Genomic DNA, 20,888 nt, shown 5'->3' with positions numbered 1-20,888 from the left:
AGGGTGGCATTTGGGACTCATCCCGTTTCTGTCTGGATCTCAGCCTCCTCGTCTCATTACCGAAGAATGTCCAGGAGGAATCAGGGGCCTTCGCTTACAAAAAAAACATGAAGGCCATATTGACATCCATTCGCCGTTTTTTTCCCTCGTTCTTTTTCTCGTTCCCTCGTTTTGCTGGCAACATGAAAACCTGAAGGGGGGGCGGGCAGGTAGGCTAGGTGGGTGTCCCCACGGCATCCATCCCAGCAGGAAATGACATGCTTTCTTATGGGAAATAAATTGAGGCCGGGGTCACGTTCTGTTGGCTAGTATTTCGGTGTGTCTCAGCGGCATTCCGAAGGCCCCTGTCATCTTCAAATGAGTCTCAGCTCCCAATAGGCTGAGAGAGAGACTCTGCATGGTTACCATCACAATATTATTCTCATTCTCACTCTCTCGCTCTCTTTCTCTCTCTCGGCCACTCTGGTTCTCTCTCATTCTCTCTGTCTCTCCACCTCGCTGAATTCCTAGAGGGGCTAAGTTATGAAAGCAGTCAAAAGCAAGAGTTTGAACACACGCCAGCCAGTCTCTCACTTTAATGAAACTCCCTTCACAATAACGGCTAATCGAATGCTAACAATCCCTTAAATGAATTTAGTGTCGCTCTTGAGAATCGATCACGGTAAACAGCGGTTTAAACAAACAGCGGAGTCATTGGGAGGCGATAAATAGCGGTTCTGGGTCGGGAATTGACTTTGAAAGCCGGTTCAGTTCACAGTTTCATAATTTCCCCTGTGTGTTTGCTAGTTTTTTGTTTTAAAAGTTCAACAATCTGTCCAAATCTGTATAAAGTCGAAATAATGTATTGTTAATAAACATTACTCCTTAGACTGCGAACCTTTTTATTGGATTTGTACAATATTTAAGTTAAAACTGTCCAACCCTTCTTCTGTTCTCTAAAGGTGAATGGCAGAAACCTTCTCTCTGTGGATTACGACCGAACTCTCCGGACAGAAAAGATCTACGACGACCACAGGAAGTTCCTGCTGAAGATCGTGTATGACACCCAGGGCCACCCTACTCTGTGGGTCCCCAGCAGTAAGCTGCTGTCAGTCAACCTTACCTACTCCAGCACGGGGCAGGTGACCAGCCTACAGAGGGGTCCCACCACAGAGAGGGTGGAGTACGATGGTCAAGGGAGGATTGTGTCCCGAGTGTTCGCCGATGGAAAGACCTGGAGTTTTACATACCTGGATAAGGTAGGAACTAGAGGAAGGATCATCAACTAGAATCAGCCGCGGGCCAATTTCTGGACCGGATGGTCAGGGGGCCGGAACATAATTACAAATCATTTGTCGACAAATTGACCACAAGAAGCCCAAACAGATATAATGTTTAACTAAAACATAATCATTTCAAACATTGCCTACATTTATATACGATCACGTGTCTCTCTATTATGCGTGGGAATACTTGGGAACAGATTTCTTCAATTAAAATCACTTGGAGCTGATTTCCTGGTGTTTTTACTCTCTTTTATTTCCAACAATAAAATATATATATATTTTTTGCTCAGAAAACGTGCTGCCAGTTGGGGAACGTGCTGCCAGTTGAAAAACTCACACCCACACACGCATACACACACTCTGGTGCCATGATCAGCAACACCAGCAAACACCCCGTATTGGCAGTGCAAAAACAATGTGAAAAAATAGTTGAGGACTTAGTGTGAAGGCACTTGCATCACCGATCTATTGCATTCCAACTAGTCTTTTGGTGAGTAGCTGAACCGATATGGTCAATGTCAAACGCAGCGCTGCTTGTTTGCTGTCAGAATGTCACTCTTAAAACTCCACTCCGCTGTGTGCTGAAGCGCACTGTTCCTACACCCTGGCATTAAAGCATCAGCTGCGAACTACACTGTGATTCTCCCCTATGCACGCCCAGTAAGCTTTGCCCATACACCCACACACACCAACACAACCACTTTCTGTCCCTCTTTAACCATAGACGAGCTGTTAATCTGTAAAGACCGGTGCATCTCCTGTTATAAAAGGATTAGTGGTGGGAATAGTCGTCTATTTTCATTGTCAGCACACAGAACACAAGGTTATTTTCTGAAGATGAAAACAGTGAAAAATATAAAAAAAAGCCACAAAAGTAATTGAAGGCCCCTTGAAAGCTATGAGTGTCAAAACAGGAAAGATGCTTTGAAAAATATACAAGGGAGTCTGCACAGGCTCTATAAAAGGACCATATTCCCTTTAGGTAGTAAGGGATATATAGAGAGAGAGAGACAAAGAGAGGGAGGGGAGAGAGAGAGCAACAGCAGGAAGATAAAACAGACATTGTTTGTGGATGTTAGTGTACAGAGCGATGGCTTAAGAGGGACTAGTGAAGACCAGAGTTATGGAAACGAGACCCAGGGGAGAGGAAGAGGCTGGAGCCGGGGTTTCGACAGCATGGGGAGGCCACAGGGACACAACACAGAGAGAACAGAGAGAGATAGAAAGATGGAGAGTACAGAAGGAGAGAGATAGAGAAGACAGAGAGAGAGTGATAGACGGTGGGACGGCGAGAGAGAGAGAGAGAGAGGGTGGGACAGAGAGAGAGATAGAGATCCCAAGCTAATTCCCCAGAGTAGCAGAAACTTTTCTCCGTTCTCACTTCCAGGACAAGCTGTAGAGACGATCACAGAGGTTACGTTTACATAATGACCAAGAAACTACACTGAACAAAAATGTAAACGTAAAGTATTGGTCCCATGTTTCATCAGCTGAAATAAAAGATCCCAGAAATGTTGTCCCACAACACAATGCCACAGATGTCTTAAGTTTTGAGGGAGCGTGCAACTGGCATGCTCACTGCAGGAATATCCACCAGAGCTGTTCCCAGGGAATTGAATGTTCATTTCTCTACCATAAGCCCCCTCTAACGTTGTTTTAGAGAATTTGGAAGTACGTCCAACCAGCCTCACAAACGCAGACCATGTGTATGGCGTCGTGTGGGCTGGCGGTTTGCTGATGTCAACGTTGTGAACAGAGTGCCCCATGGTGGCTGTGGGGTTATGGTATGGGCAGGCATAAACTAGATATAACGAACACAATTGCATTTTATCGATGGCAATTTGAATGCACAGAGATACCGTGATGAGATACTGAGGCCCATTGTTGTGCCACTCATCCGCCGCCATCACCTCATGTTTCAGCATGATAATGCACGGCCCCATGTCGCAAGGATCTGTACACAATTCATGGAAGCTGAAAATGTCCCAGTTCTTCCATGGCCTGCATTCTCACCAGACATGTGGGACAACATTCCACAGGCCACAGTCAACAGCCTGATCAAGTCTATGAGAAGGAAGGAGATGTCACGCTGCATGAGGCAAATGGTGGTCACACCAGATACTGACTGGTTTTCTGATTTACGACCAAATGTAATTTTTTGGAACGTATCTGTGACCAACAGATGCATATCTGTATTCCCAGTCATGTAAAATCCATAGATTAGGGCCTAATAAATGTATTTCAATTGACTGATTTCCTTATATGAACTGTAACTCATTAAAATCTTTCAGTTCAGTATAAGTTTAAAACAGGGCTGAAAAGTGTGTGTGTACACGTGCATGCCTTTGTCTGTTCCCTCATTAAATATGTATGGTTTCCCCCAACACCTTTCCTCCCACCCGGCCGTCGTCTGCCTGCCTGCGCACACACACACGAACACACACAACAACACACACACACCACCCACCCACCCAGTGGTTGCCTGCCAGCCAAGAGCTCTGGTAGAGTGACCAGCAAGAGAAATATCCCCGGCCAAACATATGTTGCCACAGTAGCCACACACACAGACACACACACACACACACACACACACACACACACACACACACACACACACACACACACACACACACACACACACACACACATACACACACACACACACACACATACAGAGAAACAGACAGACAAACATACACAGGGACACAAACACAGTGCCTGGGGAGGTTGTGTAATGTCTGTCCATGTATGACAGACAAGGTGAAGGATCCTCCAGGCAGACTCCCTCTGTAGAGAGAGAGAGAGCCAGAGATGCATATCTGAATCCTGGAGGGACTGGAGTGTTGTTGTTGTTATTGACTCACTAAGATGCTCTCTGCTCATCTATTCTGTGCCGTACCTTCCTACTTCCTACTTATGGGCCTCATTCTTCAGTAAAAAATGTTGTTGTTGAAATTACGACCAACCATCCGCTAACTAGCATAACGACTGCGCCCCAAATGGCAGCCGATTCCCTATGTAGTGCAGTACTTTTAGCCACAGCCCCATGGGCCCTGGTCAAAAGTATTGCACTACATAGGGAACAGGGTGCCATTTCAGACGTAACCATCCACTTCCACTCTCCCCCCCCCCCCCCCCCCCCCGCCGCTATGCAAAGTAGCTAATTACCTGCTGTTTGGCTAAGTGATTGTGACTTCCGCTGGTGCCTACCTTTATGAGATTAGTAGGTAGACCCTACACTACTCCACACACACACACACACACACACACACACACACACACACACACACACACACACACACACACACACACACACACACACACACACACACACACACACACACACACATGGGAGGAGAAGAAAGGAGAGGAGTGCTAGCAAATGCCAATAATTACGGAACACTTTAGAATTAATGCAGTGGAGTGCATTTAACAGAGTTCTGCGTTTTGAGGGAGGGAGGGAGGGAGGGAGGGAGGGAGGGAGGGAGGGAGGGAGGGAGGGAGGGAGGGAGGGAGGTCAAGTATAACTCAATTAAAAGAGAGAAATTCTTTCAGGAAATGGAATGTTAATTCCTGGTTTAGCGCTCCATTTGAATTTGTAATGTACATTAGAGTTAATTAATTCTTATTTCTCTTTCTTCCTTTCCTCCCCCATCTCCCATCACTCTCCCTCCCCTTTCCTCCTCCCTCCATCTCCGTCCTCCTCCCTCCAGTCCATGGTGCTCCTGCTCCACAGCCAGCGTCAGTACATCTTTGACTACGACCTGTTGGACCGCCTGTCTGCTGTCACCATGCCTTCGGTGGCCCGTCACACCATGCAGACCATCCGCTCCCTGGGCTACTATCGCAACATTTACAACCCCCCGGAGAGCAACGCCTCGGTCACCGTCGACTACAGCGAAGACGGACAGCTCCTCAGAGTGGCCCACCTAGGGACAGGTTAGACAACAGTCAGAGCTGCTATGGTTGTGTTGAGTGTGTCTAACGTCCTTGTCTCGTCTGTCATCAAGTACATTTCTTATTTTTTATTATCACAAAAAAAAGAGAACACTTTCAGAAAGTTTTGGAAAACTTCCCTAAAACTGTTGCCATTCAACAAATATTGCTAGGAATTGATGTTGGTGTTGTACACAGAATAACCATCCCCTTCTACATCAACAGGTCGTAGAATTCTCTACAAGTACCGACGACAGAACAAAATGGCGGAGATCTTGTATGATTCTACGAGGGTTAGCTTCACCTACGATGAGACAGCCGGTGTGCTGAAGACGGTGAACCTCCAGAGTGAAGGGTTCATCTGTTCCATCCGGTACCGGCAGATTGGACCGTTGGTGGACCGGCAGATCTTCCGGTTCAGTGAGGACGGCATGGTGAATGCACGGTTTGATTATACCTACGACAACAGCTTCCGGGTCACCAGCATGCAGGCTGTCATCAACGAGACACCGCTGCCCATCGACCTCTACCAGTTTGATGACATCTCCGGGAAGGTGAGGTTCTTCAATCACGTCTAAAACCTTTAAAAAATATATATTATCCCTTTTTCTCCCCAATTTTGTGGTATCCAATTAGTCTCTGTCTCATCACTGCAACTCCCTTACGGACTCGGGTGAGGCTCGTGCATCCTCCGAAACACAACCCAACCAAGCCGCACTGCTTTTTGACACAATGTCCACTTAACCCGGAAGCCAGCCACACCAATGTGTCGGAAGAAACACCATGCACCTGGCAACCGTGTCAGCATGCACTGCGCCCGGCCCGCCACAGGAGTCGCAAGTGCACGATTGGACAAGGACATCCCTGCCGGCCAAACCCTCTCCTAACCCGGACAACACTGGGCCACCCCATGGGTCTCCCGGTCGCGGCCGGCTGCGACAGAGCCTGGACTCGAACCCAGAATCTCTAGTGGCACAGCTAGCACTGCGATGCAGTGTCTTAGGCCACTGCGCCACTTAGGAGGCCCAGCTAAAACCTTTTAAAACCTTTCTGATGGAGTAAGACATTCATAAGTTACATTGCTCAAGAATCAATGTCTATATTTAATTAATTTAAAAGTCCAAAAATGTATGTAGACATAATTTTATTTATATCTTTTATCGCTTTTTTCTCTCTCACACGTTTCATTATTTTACTAAAAGTGTGTTTGTGATTTAAATGCTATTTAATTAAATAAAGTTTGATTTGATTTGAAGGTGGAACAATTCGGAAAGTTCGGTGTGATCTACTACGACATCAACCAGATCATCTCCACGGCCGTCATGACCTACACCAAGCACTTCGACGTCCACGGGCGGATCAAGGAGATCCAGTACGAGATCTTCAGATCCCTCATGTACTGGATCACCATCCAATATGACAACATGGGCCGAGTGACCAAACGCGAGATCAAGATCGGACCGTTTGCCAACACGACCAAGTATGGTTACGAGTACGACGTGGACGGTCAGCTCCAGACGGTCTACCTCAACGAGAAGATGATGTGGCGCTACAACTACGACCTGAACGGCAACCTCCACCTGCTCAACCCGGGTAACAGCGCCCGGCTCACCCCGCTACGCTACGACCTCCGAGACCGCATCACGCGGCTCGGGGACGTCCAGTACCGGCTGGACGATGACGGGTTCCTGAGACAGAGAGGAGCTGAGATCTTTGAGTACAACTCCAAGGGCCTTCTAGAACGCGTCTACAGCAAAGGCAACAGGTTAGTTGGACGATTGGTGACCTTACCTGACTGTACCATCCATACCCCACTGTAAACATACACCCAACTTGGATTTAATTTGTATTGTGTTGTTTGCTGATAATTCTTGTATGTTTTAAATGTCTAAATTGTTTCAAATAATTAATCCTTCACTGCTATTAATACTCTTTAATGTTTCCTAATTGTAAAATCTCTCTCTCTCTCTCCCTCTCTCCCTCCCTCTCTCCCTCTCCTTCTCTCTCTCTCTCTCTCTCTCTCTCTCTCTCTCTCCCCCTCCCTTCCCCCAACAGTTGGACCATCCAGTACCGCTACGATGGGTTGGGCCGCCGTGTGGCCTCCAGAACCAGCCTGGGCCAGCACCTGCAGTTCTTCTATGCAGACCTGAACTACCCGACCAGGATCACGCACGTCTACAACCACAGCAGCTCAGAGATCACATCTCTCTACTACGACCTGCAGGGACACCTCTTCGCCATGGAGATCAGTAGCGGAGAGGAGTTCTATATCGCCTGTGACAACACCGGAACCCCTCTAGCAGTGTTCAGTAGTAATGGGCTTCTTCTGAAGCAGGTAAGGTTTCAGACCAGTTGGAAAGGCCTCATGTACAGTCCCCGATCCTCTATGTGTTGTTAGTTGGATTAAATCAAATAAAAGCTAGTCTAAATCTAAAAGTATCTAAATCTACATATCCAGTGAGGTGATAGTTATTCAATGTATTTCATGATTCTTTTCTAGGTGCAGTACACAGCCTACGGCGAGGTCTACTTTGACTCCAACCCTGACTTTGTCCTGGTGATCGGCTTCCACGGGGGTCTCTACGATCCCTTGACGCGCCTGCTGCATTTCGGGGACCGGGACTATGACATCCCGGCGGGGCGCTGGACCACCCCAGACATCGGGACGTGGATGAGAGTCGGGAAAGACCCGGCGCCGTTCAACCTGTACATGTTCCGGAACAACAACCCTGTCAGCAAAGTTCACGAGGTCAAGGAGTACGTCACAGGTGGGAGACGGTGAATTAACTCTAGTTGACTGCTTATAGCTTATGTAAGACATAAACCTTCTCGATGGTTTATAAAAGAACGAGTATGTCACAAATGGAGTACATCACAGATAAGAGACTGTGATGCGACCTATAATGCACTCTGATTTACTCCCTATATCTTAGCCAAGCAGATACAAACCAATGTACTGCAATGCACAGAACCATGGTCTCATTATATTTGTCTGGCACCTTGCCATGTAGAACGGTAAGGTCTGTTATGGCAATACAGTAGGGACATGTTGTCATTGCATGATGACCATAGATAAACAGTCTATTGTGAATAGACTATTAGTATGAATATTTTATGGCTGTGAACTTTAGTAATTGTCTAGCGGTGGCATATTACCTCATTGCTATGCATCACCATGATATTGCTATTGTTTTCAGCAGTTACCCTTTCCACATGATTATAGTTCTGGCTAAACATGAAAGGTATGACTCGAAATGACTATTTTCCCCTCGGGACAATACAGTTTGACCTATCCTAATCTGAAACATTGGGACATAATATCCCTCAGGGCCCTATTCTCTCATAGTCACAATGTAATTCACTTTTCCATGGTTACAGATGTCAATATCTGGCTGGTGACGTTTGGGTTCCACCTTCACAACGCCATCCCCGGGTTCCCCATCCCCAAGTTCGACCTCACACAGCCGTCCCTGGAGATGAAGAAGAGCCAGCTCTGGGACGACCTGCCGGTATGTAGTATCCCTCCGCCTTCCTACCTCCCTCCCTCCACCCATCCATCCTCCCCTATCCCTTCCTTCTGCTTACTTATTCTATATCGCCGCTATCGTACTATCCGCCTCTCTCTGGGGTTAATTTACCCTCTATCTCCACTGTCATATCCCTCCGCCTCATTCTGGTTTATTACAACATTCCGGTTCGACGTATGCCTCCGCCTTCCTCCTTCTAGTCTAGTTATATACCCTATCTCTACTGTCATATCCCTCCACCTCTCTCTGGGATTTATTAACCTCAGCTTGTTATCTCCACTCTCATTTCCGTACTGTGGTTGTACTGAGGAACTGAAACTACGACCACAATCTCACAGCACAGCTGGCTGGAAGACCAACCAACCCACCGTGTTGATTTAGCTTGTTAAGACGCAACGCCAGTGAAGAAGAGACAAACAGCGTTCAGGGTGGTCCACAGTTCACCCACGGCTACAAAGTACAGAGAAATCACAGACACACACACATACACACCAATTATACCGCAGCTGAATCATCCTCCGGTTTGTCTTTAAATAAAGTCGTTATACATACGTATTTGAAGTGCAAATGAGTCCCTTATTGGTTTAACTACGTTGCCATGACTGTTGCTTCTTCTTCTTCTCTCTGTGAAATTAACAAGCTGTGTTGTTGCTCCTCACAAACCCAACAATTCCATATTTCTTTTTAAAAAACTAAGCGTTGATCTGAAAAACTACTTTTTTGTTGTCGTTGCAATTGGGGTTTTTCCTCATAACAAACTAACATAGTTCTCCCTGTGATCCTTTTTCTTGCTAAAACAAAATTCCGTTGTTTTGTCTCCATATATATTGGACATTTCTAGAAGAAAAGGAACCTTTGAATGACTTGTTGGTTTTTATTGGTTTTTATTGAGATAACACAGTACTAGGGGATTAGCCACCCACTGGGCACAGATGTCAATTCAACATCTATTCTACGTTGATTCAGCGTAATTTCATTGAAATGACATGGAAACAACGTGGATTTAACCACAGTGTGCCCAGTGGGTAAAGAAACACAACAGGCTTTACAAACTGAACAACCCCATAGAAGTGTCCGTTAAGGAGAGAGAGTTCTGATTTGATATCTGTGTAACTTAGATGTTTCTCTCTCTCCTCCCTCTCTTCTCCCCCTTCTCTGACTCCTCCCTCTTTCCTTCCATCAGTCAATCTCGGGGGTGCAACAGGAAGTGACCCGGCAAGCCAAGGCTTTCCTGTCCTTTGAGAGGATGCCGGAGATCCAGCTGAGCCGCCGGCACTCCAACCGGGAGAAACCCTGGCTGTGGTTCGCCACCGCCAAGTCGCTGATCGGTAAGGGTGTTATGTTGGCGGTGACGCAGGGCCGTGTGGTCACCAACACTCTGAATATCGCCAACGAGGACTGCATCAAGGTCGCCGCCGTCCTCAACAATGCGTTCTACCTGGAGGACCTACACTTCACGGTGGAGGGACGCGACACGCACTACTTCATCAAGACCAGCCTCCCGGAGAGCGACCTGGGAGCGCTGAGGCTGACAAGCGGGAGGAAGTCGCTGGAGAACGGAGTCAACGTGACTGTGTCCCAGTCCACCACCGTGGTGAACGGCAGGACTCGGCGCTTCGCCGACGTGGAGCTGCAGTACGGCGCACTGGCGCTCCACGTGCGTTACGGCATGACTCTGGACGAGGAAAAGGCGCGTGTTCTGGAGCAGGCCAGGCAGAAGGCGTTGGCGAGTGCCTGGTCCAGGGAGCAACAACGGGTGAGGGAGGGGGAGGAGGGAGTGAGGCTGTGGACGGAGGGGGAGAAGAGGCAGCTGCTGAGCGGAGGGAAGGTGCTGGGCTACGATGGGTACTACGTCCTCTCCATAGAGCAGTACCCCGAGCTAGCAGACTCCGCTAACAACATCCAGTTCCTCAGGCAGAGCGAAATAGGGAAGAGGTAACAGACAGAATCCTCGGCACTGGCCGCCAAAGAGACTACCCCCTCCAAATCCTGCCCCCCAACCTCCCTCGCCTCCCCCCTTTTCTCTAAAAAGGGGGAGGGTCCAGGCTAGTGCTGTGTTTAGCGCCGCCTAGCTGAAACAAACACAGTAAAATGTAGAAATATCACAAACTGAACTAAACCTAATACTACCACTGTGGGGCCTGAAAATCAAACAAAGCGGCTCCAACTGACACAGATGTTTGTCCCGTGCTATACAGCGTTGAATGGACTGTGGACTCTCTTGAAAAGAGAGGGGGGAAAAGTCAGAACTCTCGGTTTTGTGAAAGGAAAAAAAAGTTTTTGTTTTTTAAATCGACTTCCTGCTATTTGCTTTCGGAAAAAATATTTTAAAAAGGAAGAAGAAATGTGTTTACATACGCATACCACTACAACACGTCTGGACTAATAGAAAAAAAGCCTTCTGGTTTCTTACAAAGGACAACGTCTATAATCTGATTCTACATCCTGACGACTGACCTTTGATTGACCTTTGCGTACTGAAAAAGTTAGTGTTGTTGTTCGCAGTAGGACCATGGGTCTCCAATGGTGGCATCAAGACAGTCAAAACCACTTGTTGAAACCACTTGCTCGTTCTCCTGCTTTTCTTTCTAAAAAGGACAAAACAGCTCCCTCCAAGTGACTTCTTTACCAATACTAGATCAAAGTGGGACGTTTTGGGAATCGGGAGGGTGTGTGTGTGTGTGTGTCTGTGTGTGTGTGTGTGTGTGTGTGTGTGTGTGTGTGTGTGTGTGTGTGTGTGTGTGTGTGTGTGTGTGTGTGTGTGTGTGTGTGTGTGTGTGTGTGTGTGTGTGTACAATGGAGACAATGTGTGTGTGTGTGTATGTATGGAGGAAGTTAATCAATTAAATGAAATGAAAGAATCATATCCAATCAATCTTTTGAAAAACAATGTGAGACAGTATCTTTATGGATTTTTTTATTAAGATGAAAAATTCCAAACTTATCCGTACATCAATATTAGCCTCTTAGAGAAAGTAATTTATGTACAGTGTTTATACATAAAAAAATAAAATCGTAAAAAATATGAAGATTTTTTTTCCTTCGTCATACGTTACTGTTTATACTCTTCATTAAGTTTTCAATATTTTATCCTATTATAATTCATGGTAATGCTTATTGAAATAACATTTAAAAAATCAACCCTACTGTATTCTGCATTGAGAATATTCCAAGTAGGGTTTTTAATTTTCTTGCCTTCATTGATCAGATTCCCTGATATCTGAGACGAAACCACGTTTTTTTTTGGCACTTATATTTTTTATTCGAAAAGTGTCAGTTGAATGGTCGATGTCAGTCAGACAACCATATGTCTTAGGAAATACTAGACTACAACAATCAACAGCAGGAGAATAGTTTGGCTGTACGGTACGGTAGTATATCCTACCTTGTGGAAATAGCCTTTGAACCTTCAGTCCTTTTGAGTAGGACACAGGAAAGGGCCGCGTGTCCTTCTTCAGCTAGAGGGTTTGAAAACAAAACACCTTGGTTGTCTTACCTAGATATTATTTCTGCTTTTCCTATAACAAAACCATGCTGTTTCTTAGATCTCAGCTCAAACGAAAAGGCTTCTCGTAATCACTATTAAGGATGGAAAATTCCAGAAACTTGGAAGATCCAATTGGGATTCATGAAAAACCTGGTAATTTTGGGATCGTTTCCAGAATTTTCCAGTCCTAACCACTATAGTTCTTTGCTCTTTCTCTACCTACTTTAGGAAGAGCTTAACTCATCAATAAAATGTATTTATAAAGCCCTTCTTACATCAGCTGATGTCACAAAGTGCTGTACAGAAGCCCAGCCTAAAACCCCAAACAGCAAGCAATGCAGGTGTAGAAGCACGGTGGCTAGGAAAAACTCATGTTCCTTGTACCAGCACAGAGAGCACAGATAGGACTGCAGCAGTGAGAACTGAACAGAACCAAATACGAGCCTCTTGACTTGAACAGATACAACACCACCATAATCCAAGGGACCATTTAACATCATGCTCGTAAATGTATTCCTCCAACTTCACTTCTTTTATCCTAAACATGGCTAAAATCAAGTGCAAACACAATCACATCAAACGGTTCATTAGATAGAGCAAAGGGCAGAGTTTAGCTCAAGTTCCGGAGGGGAAAAGAGCGAGAGAATAAACCTGGGAAAAGCCTACAAACAGCTCTATGTGCACTCTGGGTAATTTTTCCGACATAACCTAAATGGCTAGTGAGTGTAATGTAAAGGAGTTGCCAGGGTGATGAACATGACATCAGCACTATGAACTAACTCTCCCTACTCATCGCTCTGCCTGAGGGGGATAACACACATATTCACCCACAGAAAGAGAAAGAATTTTTTTTTAACACCAAACTATGACCATTTCAAAGATTTTAGTTGTTGTGATGATCTGAACCACACTTGAGGAAACTTTGCCAGTCACACGAACACTACATCCCCAGGAGCCATGCCCAAATGTGTTTTTCATCATGAATGTTGTTCTGGAGGCAGCTCTGCAGAGTGGTCACTAGCTGGCACAGCCATAAAGTCATAACATTAACACTAACCTTAACCACACTACTAACCCTAATGCCTAATCCTATCCTTGAATTAAGACCAAAAATCAAATTTTAGTTTTCATGGATTTTTCCAATATAGACAACTTTGACTTTCCAGCTGGCCTAAGGGGAAATCGCTCAGTTCTGCCTCTAGGACAAGACTCATGAAAATAAGCGTCAACCTGCTACCCAAACAGAAGATTACAACACCCTTTCGCAGAAGTTTCTCATGTTTCCATGTTGCTTTTTCAGTCAATGTGACCGCCTCATACAGTAGTTTAAATCTGTTTCTTTTGTAAACAGTTTGTAAAAAAGACTTAGCGAATGAGAAAGTATTGTTTTTTTGCTTTATGATTTTTTACATATATATATATATATCAATCATTGAATTGTATTGCCTAGCTTATTTTTCTATTCATGTGTGTGACAAGGTGGACAGAAGATGGAAGGACTTATACTCCCAGGTTGTTTGTGTGTTGATTTGACTATGTTGTTGTCAGTTTTTCTCTGGTGTTATTGGTTGGTCTTGGTCTGTACCATGTGCCATTTATTCTGCAGGGGGAGTCATAGTTGATCCTACCCCTGCTGTATCACATTGCTACTATGATGCCCCTCTCTCCCCCATCGTCAGCCGAAAGTGCAAGTAGCCCAGCCACATACAGTGGCTTAAGACCAGGACTCAACATACTGAGTTACTTCCCCAAAATACACTTTTAGTGCTGTTCTGTTTTACTAAGTAGAATGTTCCAGTCTAACAATGTGTTAGACACCTCATATTGGAGCGGACACACAAGTGCTAGAAGGAGGGGAGCATATGGTGTTTCGGGGTTGAAAAAGGGGTCATCCCACAAACATGCAGGAAGCAATGTGTTCTGGGTATTGTTTGCATGCTTACAAATTAAAACGCCCTTCCATCCGTCAGTCATTGTTTCCCATCCATGTTAGAACTGACATTTACATATCTACATGGTCAAAGGCTTCTGTATTATATTGCACTACAATGTAACAGCGTTATTGCTTAATGTTTAGTCCATATAATAACCTTGAAGTGCTGGTCGATGCCAGGTCATAACCTTTATGTCTGGGCTCCAGGTAGACGCTTCCCCTTAGGCACAGATCTAGGATCAGCCTCCAACTCCAATCCTACTTAACCATTAGGGGGTAAAACACAAAACTGGCCTTAGATCAGTGTCTCTAAAGGCATCATACCTACCTTCCGCTTTGTCTGAAGATGGTGATTAGCTAGAGGAATTTCCTTTCTCAAAGAACTTCCTGACTTTAGAAGGAGAGGCTCATGGGATTGGTACCACTGCTGACCGTAACGCTGAGTCATGCACCAGCGTCGCTATAAATATTATATTACCGCCATTTTGGAGAATGATGTCTATGGTGATGTCACCACTAGCACCACCACAGCCACCTCTCTCACCCTATCACAAAAAACACACATCTGTTCTGCGGTGTCACACAGTTTACAGACCTGAAGGGACAGCAAACACGGCGACGTTGAGACAACGTCGTGTGGTGGTTGTGTGTTAGCTGGGAGTCTTCTGTATTGTGTGGTGATGAGACTTTGAGCAAAGAAAATGTGTACTTTTATTTTTGTTAAGACCCTGTTGTCCAGAGTCACAGGTTAGCTGATGTTTTGGGTTTGGAGATTGAGGGAATTTGATAATTTTTCTATGTATTTTGTCATTTGTTTTCGTTCTCTGAAAATGAAACAGATGGGCGAAAAGTGATTTTAATTGTTCAGTCAGTTCTCTCTTTGTAAAGAAGGTACAACATATCTTTTTAATTTATTCAGAGATTTGTTCATTTTTTTCTTCTTTCTTTCAATTGACATCCTCTGCGAAAGTTTCATCATAACGATATTGTTTTTTATATAAACAAACATTGCTGTTTTAGAGTGCAATTAAAGTGCAATTTTAATGTAAGTTCCGAAAGGTCATTTCCGGGGATGCAATCCCTTTTATCTCCCAGATGTTAAAGATCCAACAGACATCAATCATGATAACAATAAACATGTCATACTGTGAAGGTTTCTGAAGCTCGGCTCGAACTGCTCTTTATTTACTCCCAACGTACTGGATCGACACACACGCGCACACCTATCCCACTCTAATCCTCATGTTTGCTTTTAGCACCTGCTAAAAGTCCCTTTTTAATTCAACAGATGCAAATGCTTGCTCCACAATCGACCATCCCTTTTACCGAACGTGATGTGCCGACCGGATCAATCCATCCACCTTTGTTTTAATGTATTTATTGACGAAGAGAACATCTCCTCTCACCTGCTTCATTATTATATCTCCTTGAAAGATGCTTTCAAAAAGAGAATGACTGTATGATACATAATACATAAAGGTATGGCCATAGAAATAAAAACGCCTCGTGTATCTGACCTGTTCATTGGTTACATTATAAAGGCTTGGGCTACACTGTGTGTGTTCAATTTTAACATACTCACTCATGAAATACACATACAGTGGCCAGTTTATTAGGTACACCCATCTAGTAACCCTTTGCCTTCAAAACAGCCTGAATTCTTCAAGGTGTGGCATTCAAACATTGCTCAATTGGTATCAAGGGACCTAACGTGCGCCGGGAAAACCTTCTCCACACCATTACAACACACCAGGGACAGGGATTTGTCGGACCAGGCAATGTTTTTCCACTCAGTTGTGCAGGGTTGGTGATCGCGTGCCCGCAGGAGCCACTTCTTTGTGTTTTTAGCTGATATGAGTGGAATCCGGTGTGGTCATCTGCTGCAATACCCCATCCGAGACAAGGACTGGCGAGTTGTGCGTTTTGAGATGCCGTTCTGCCCACCACTGTTGTACTGCACGGTTACAGTATTTGCCTGATCGCGGCCCGCCTGTTAGCTTGCACGATTCTTGCCATTCTCCTTCGACCTCTCTCATCAACAAGCAGTTTTCGCCCACAGGACTGCCGCTGACTGGATGTTTTTTGTCTGCTGCACCATTCTCTGTAAAAACCCTAGACACTGTCGTGCATGAAGAGCCCAGGAGGCCGGACGCTTCTGAGGTACTGGAACTGGCGTGTCTGCTTTATATAGCAAGCCACAGTCACGTGACTCAATGTATGTAGGAGCGAACCATTTTCATGAACGGGATGGTGTACCTAATAAACTGGCCACTGAGTGTATATATTAATCAGTGTTATATCATTTACTGTTGGTTGCACATTATTTATTTCTAGTGTTGGTGGTACCACTGAGACAAAGCTCTTTCTCAATGGCGAACGGGCATACAGATGGCAGAACTCAGATTTGACGTCACAGTTTTGGCACTATCCACTGTGTTGTTAAAACTACAGCGTGTAATATGGTTCAATGTGCCAATTAATCAACACAGTTTTATCAATTTGGGGGTGTTGAAGCAGAAATTTGAGTCATGTATGCTGTGTTAATACCGTACAAAAAAATTATAACAGAGAGCAATGTACAGTACGGTGAACTTAGCAGAACGAGGAACTTGTAAGTGCATGGGGGCCGCCATCTTTATGCACCTCCGCTATTGCCTAAAAAGTCCTCTTCTGATTTTGAAAAACAAAAAACTGAGCAGGTGAAAGCCAACCTAATGATGAGATTCCACCATATTGTTTTCACCTGTCAAGTCTTTTTCAATCAGTGCAGATGAACTGAAGATGGGCGAAGAGGACATATTTTTAAGCAATTGAGCAGTGTCTATTTATATGCATGATCTCCACCTATTCCTAAGCAAATGCATATACAATCATTTTTTAAATGAGGCCCCTGGTGTGTGTGCATTCTCCAGCTGACCAGTAACATTCACTGAGGAAGTAAGTTCCCAGGACAAGCAACAACCTGCGGAGAGCCTGGGGTGCGTTCAGCAGGACAGAACGTTTTGAAACGTTCAGATAGGCATATTTGCTCAACATAGCATTTTTCTCTCTGACATGTAGAATGAAAGGAATCACGTCGGCTCTATTTGTGCTCTATCTATATGCAACGTTCGACAACGTCTGGCTACTGAACAAGATCCTGAGCTGTGTAGCCCTGATAGGTGAAGATGCCTTAGATCAATCATACACTTTTAGAAAAAAGGTTATTCAGCTGTCCCCATAGGAAAACTATTTTTGGTTACAGGTAGAACCCTTTTGGGTTCCATGTAGAACCCTCTGTGGAAAGGGTTCTTCATGGGAACCAAAAAGGGTTCTCTATGGGGACAGCTTTAAAAACCTTTTTAGGTTCTAGATAGCACCTTTTCTTTCCTAAGAGTGTACAGTATGCCTTGGGACCTCAAGAAGAAGAAGAAGAGACAGCTGGACAACCCTACCGGGTAGGAAACCTTATGACCAACCAAGCAAACGCACTATCGGAACCCTTGACACCTATAAAACAGTAAATAAGGACTTTTTTTAAGGACTACGAAGGGATCATATGCCTTGGAACCCCAATAATACAGAGCTGGAAGACAACCCTACCAGGTAAGAGAGTGAACATTCTAGTAGATGAAAGATAAATACTAGTTTCCCCATTGACAACCATACAACCACCAAAACTGACTGCACCACTGCCATAGGTGAAGTTGTCTTGACTTGGAGCAGTCATATGCCTTGGGACCCCAGGAAGAAGGGGAAGAGTTTAGACAACTACCAGGTAAGAGAGAAGACTGCAGATTGATTAGATGAATGATGCATATAGATTTTCCCACTGTAGCTACTGAGGGAACCTGACGACCAAGGGACAAAAACTCTATAGCAACATACTCCTGGCAACTTCAACCAGTAACTAAGCCAGCAACTTAGCCAGCAACTTAGCCAGCAACTAAGGACTTTTGTGTAGATTTTTCTTTCATTTCTCTTCCTGTTATTCGTATGCTAAAAGCTCTGACAAAGTGAACGCCTGTCTGTGAGAGAACCGCGGCCAACAACCTCTTAGCTCACGTCTGAAACAGAGCTAGGCTGAATCCCAAATGGCACCCTATTCCCTATAATAAAAGGGCCTATATAGTGTACTACTTTTGACCAGATCCCTATAGGTCCTGGTCTAAAGTAATGCACTAAATAGGATGCCATTTAGGATGCAGGCTCAGCCCCAGGAGCCTCCAGTCCACATCACTAGCACGGTCTCTGGTTTCACTGGTGTTTTTACGTCGCGTAGCGATACGCTCCGGTGACTTTGTTTTCAAAAGGCGAAAGCAGAGACGCCGACCGAACGGCGTCCCCTGACCACCGTGAAGCAACCGGTTGTACTGTGTTAGAGAGATACAGTGGTGCAGTACAGGCCACTGGTGTTGTGGTCACACACACTAGCTTTCCCGTGCACACACACACATACACACACACACACACACACACTGACACTCTCTCTCATACATGTAAGTCAGAGAGGTACACGCTTGCTCTCTCTTACTCTCTCTCCCACTCATTATCTCTTGCACACACACACACACACACACACACACACACACACACTGACACTCTCTCTCATACATGCAAGTCAGAGAGGTACACGCTTGCTCTCTCTTACTCTCTCTCCCACTCATTATCTCACACACACACACACACACACACACACACACACACACACACACACACACACACACACACACACACACACACACACACACACACATACTGTCCCTCTGTTGTTGTCGCTCAGTGCTGTAGAGAATATAATAGGTACTACTGGGAGGAAACAGACCCAACTCCAAGGCCGATGCGAACCTCATTAAACAATCCAACCCTGGTGAAATGGCTTTTCCAGACCCGGCCGTGTGTGTCATACCTCATAGTGCGCATCCCAATTGGCATCCTATTCCCTATTGTGACCAGAGCACTGTAGGCCCTGGTCTAAAGTAGTGTACTATAAGGGAATAGGTTGCCATTTGGGACACATCCATAGTGCAACGATCCCCCAGCCGTCATGTGAAACTACATCCATCTACCTTGTCATTTATTAGCCGGCTGTGAAGCATAAACCAAACCCACATGTTATTGTGTGTGTTAGACGCTTAGGGACGTTGGACGGGTTGGATGTATGTTCCCCTCTCACCTGGTTTATGTGTGTGTGTGTGTGTGTGTGTGTGTGTGTGTGTGTGTGTGTGTGTGTGTGTGTGTGTGTGTGTGTGTGTGTGTGTGTGTGTGTGTGTGTGTGTGTGTGTGTGTGTGTGTGTGTGTGTGTGTGTGTGTGTGTGTGTGTCTGACAGAAGAGCTATATTGTATTGACGACATTTCTTTTGGGGCTGAGCATGTCGCCTCAAGGCTTCATATCAGCCAGGTTCAAATACTATTTGTTCTCTTTTTCTTTTCAAATAGTTTCCACCCGATTGATTGCGCTTATCACGAATACAAGATGTGCAGGGTTCGCACTTTAGGGGTTATTCCATTGGTTCTTTGAGACAGCACAGCGCAGTGAAGACCGAAGGAAACGGACGATCAATCTGTATCTGCATGGGAAGTAGAGTGTGACTGAAAGAAAGAAAGAAAGAAAGAAAGGGACTTGGCTGGCATGGTCTGGGGAGAGGGGGGGATGGATGGAGTGAATGAAGGGGAGAAGGAGGGAGGTAGAGAGTCACAGACAGAAATAAAAGGATGAGGGAGAGAGAGACAGGGAGGGAGAAAGGTTTTGGAGAGACGGAGGGAGGGATGGAAGGAGAAAGAGGAGAGAAAAGAAAACAGATTAGCATAATGCAGTCACAATTGTTTATTACAGCTCAAGGGGACTGACTGGAGCCCGGCCAGGTACACTGAGTCAATAGAAACACACACACACACACACACACACACACACACACACACACACACACACACACACACACTAGGATGTGCCTCAAAGATAGACACAAGCTAGCACAAACAACCATACACGCTAGATTAGAATATTCAGTTTGAGAGGTATTCAGACACACACTAGTATTGACACTCAGAGAGATTATGTAAAACACAAATCAGCATATGTATGTCTGAGGATACTCACTGTCTACGTCTACACTGCATGGAGAAACGAGGGTACAGACACATTAACACACACATGGTAGCTCTCGAGGACTTCAGGTTAATAGTCCTGCTGTGTGTATACACACACAAAAGACGCGCACACACGCGTTCTCTCACAAAGATAGGCGTACACACAAACACACACAGCACAAGCTTTATTTAGACTGTCAGACTGGTAGCGAGGCGTTTTGCTTGATCTCCATAATTCAATTTCACAAGTGCCACGTTGTGTCACTTTATGTGGCTCTGCTTCACACACACACACACACACACACACACACACACACACACACACACACACACACACACACACACACACACACACACACACACACACACACACACACACACACACACACACGACCTGGTTGGGTTTAATCATTGTTGTGGACTGTCTGTGGCATTTTCTAAATCACAACCGTACTGTAGCGAAGAAGAGGAGGAGAGGAAGAGCAGGAAACAGGCATGTCTGATTCCCCTCTGTGCTCTGAGCTGTAATTGATTAAATGTCACCGGTCTCTTTAGGTGATGAATATTTATTTTAATGTATGTGCAAAAACCACGACTGCTTCTTCTTCTACCTCAGTAATAATATTCTATCTCCTGTTCATCTCTCCAGGTGGGTGGTTCTGTGATGAAAA

At 45.2% G+C, this 20,888-nt stretch overlaps 1 protein-coding gene across 1 annotated transcript in view; it reads left to right on the top strand.

The window, feature by feature from the left end:
- The window catches only part of tenm3 (teneurin transmembrane protein 3), a 164,466-nt gene extending 152,982 nt beyond the window's left edge, over positions 1-11,484 (top strand). The window contains exons 27-34 of the mRNA XM_039000275.1: positions 942-1,238; positions 4,979-5,204; positions 5,427-5,755; positions 6,458-6,966; positions 7,257-7,536; positions 7,702-7,969; positions 8,580-8,710; positions 9,912-11,484. Of these exons, the coding sequence (XP_038856203.1) occupies positions 942-1,238; positions 4,979-5,204; positions 5,427-5,755; positions 6,458-6,966; positions 7,257-7,536; positions 7,702-7,969; positions 8,580-8,710; positions 9,912-10,667 (2,796 nt within the window). The 3' untranslated portion in view covers positions 10,668-11,484. The remainder of the gene's footprint in view (positions 1-941; positions 1,239-4,978; positions 5,205-5,426; positions 5,756-6,457; positions 6,967-7,256; positions 7,537-7,701; positions 7,970-8,579; positions 8,711-9,911) is intronic.
- Positions 11,485-20,888: the final 9,404 nt, after the last annotated feature.

This window comes from Salvelinus namaycush, chromosome 8 (assembly GCF_016432855.1).
Source record: "Salvelinus namaycush isolate Seneca chromosome 8, SaNama_1.0, whole genome shotgun sequence".
In the NCBI taxonomy this organism is placed as follows: Eukaryota; Metazoa; Chordata; class Actinopteri; order Salmoniformes; family Salmonidae; genus Salvelinus; species Salvelinus namaycush.
This window is presented reverse-complemented; position numbering and strand designations above follow the sequence as displayed.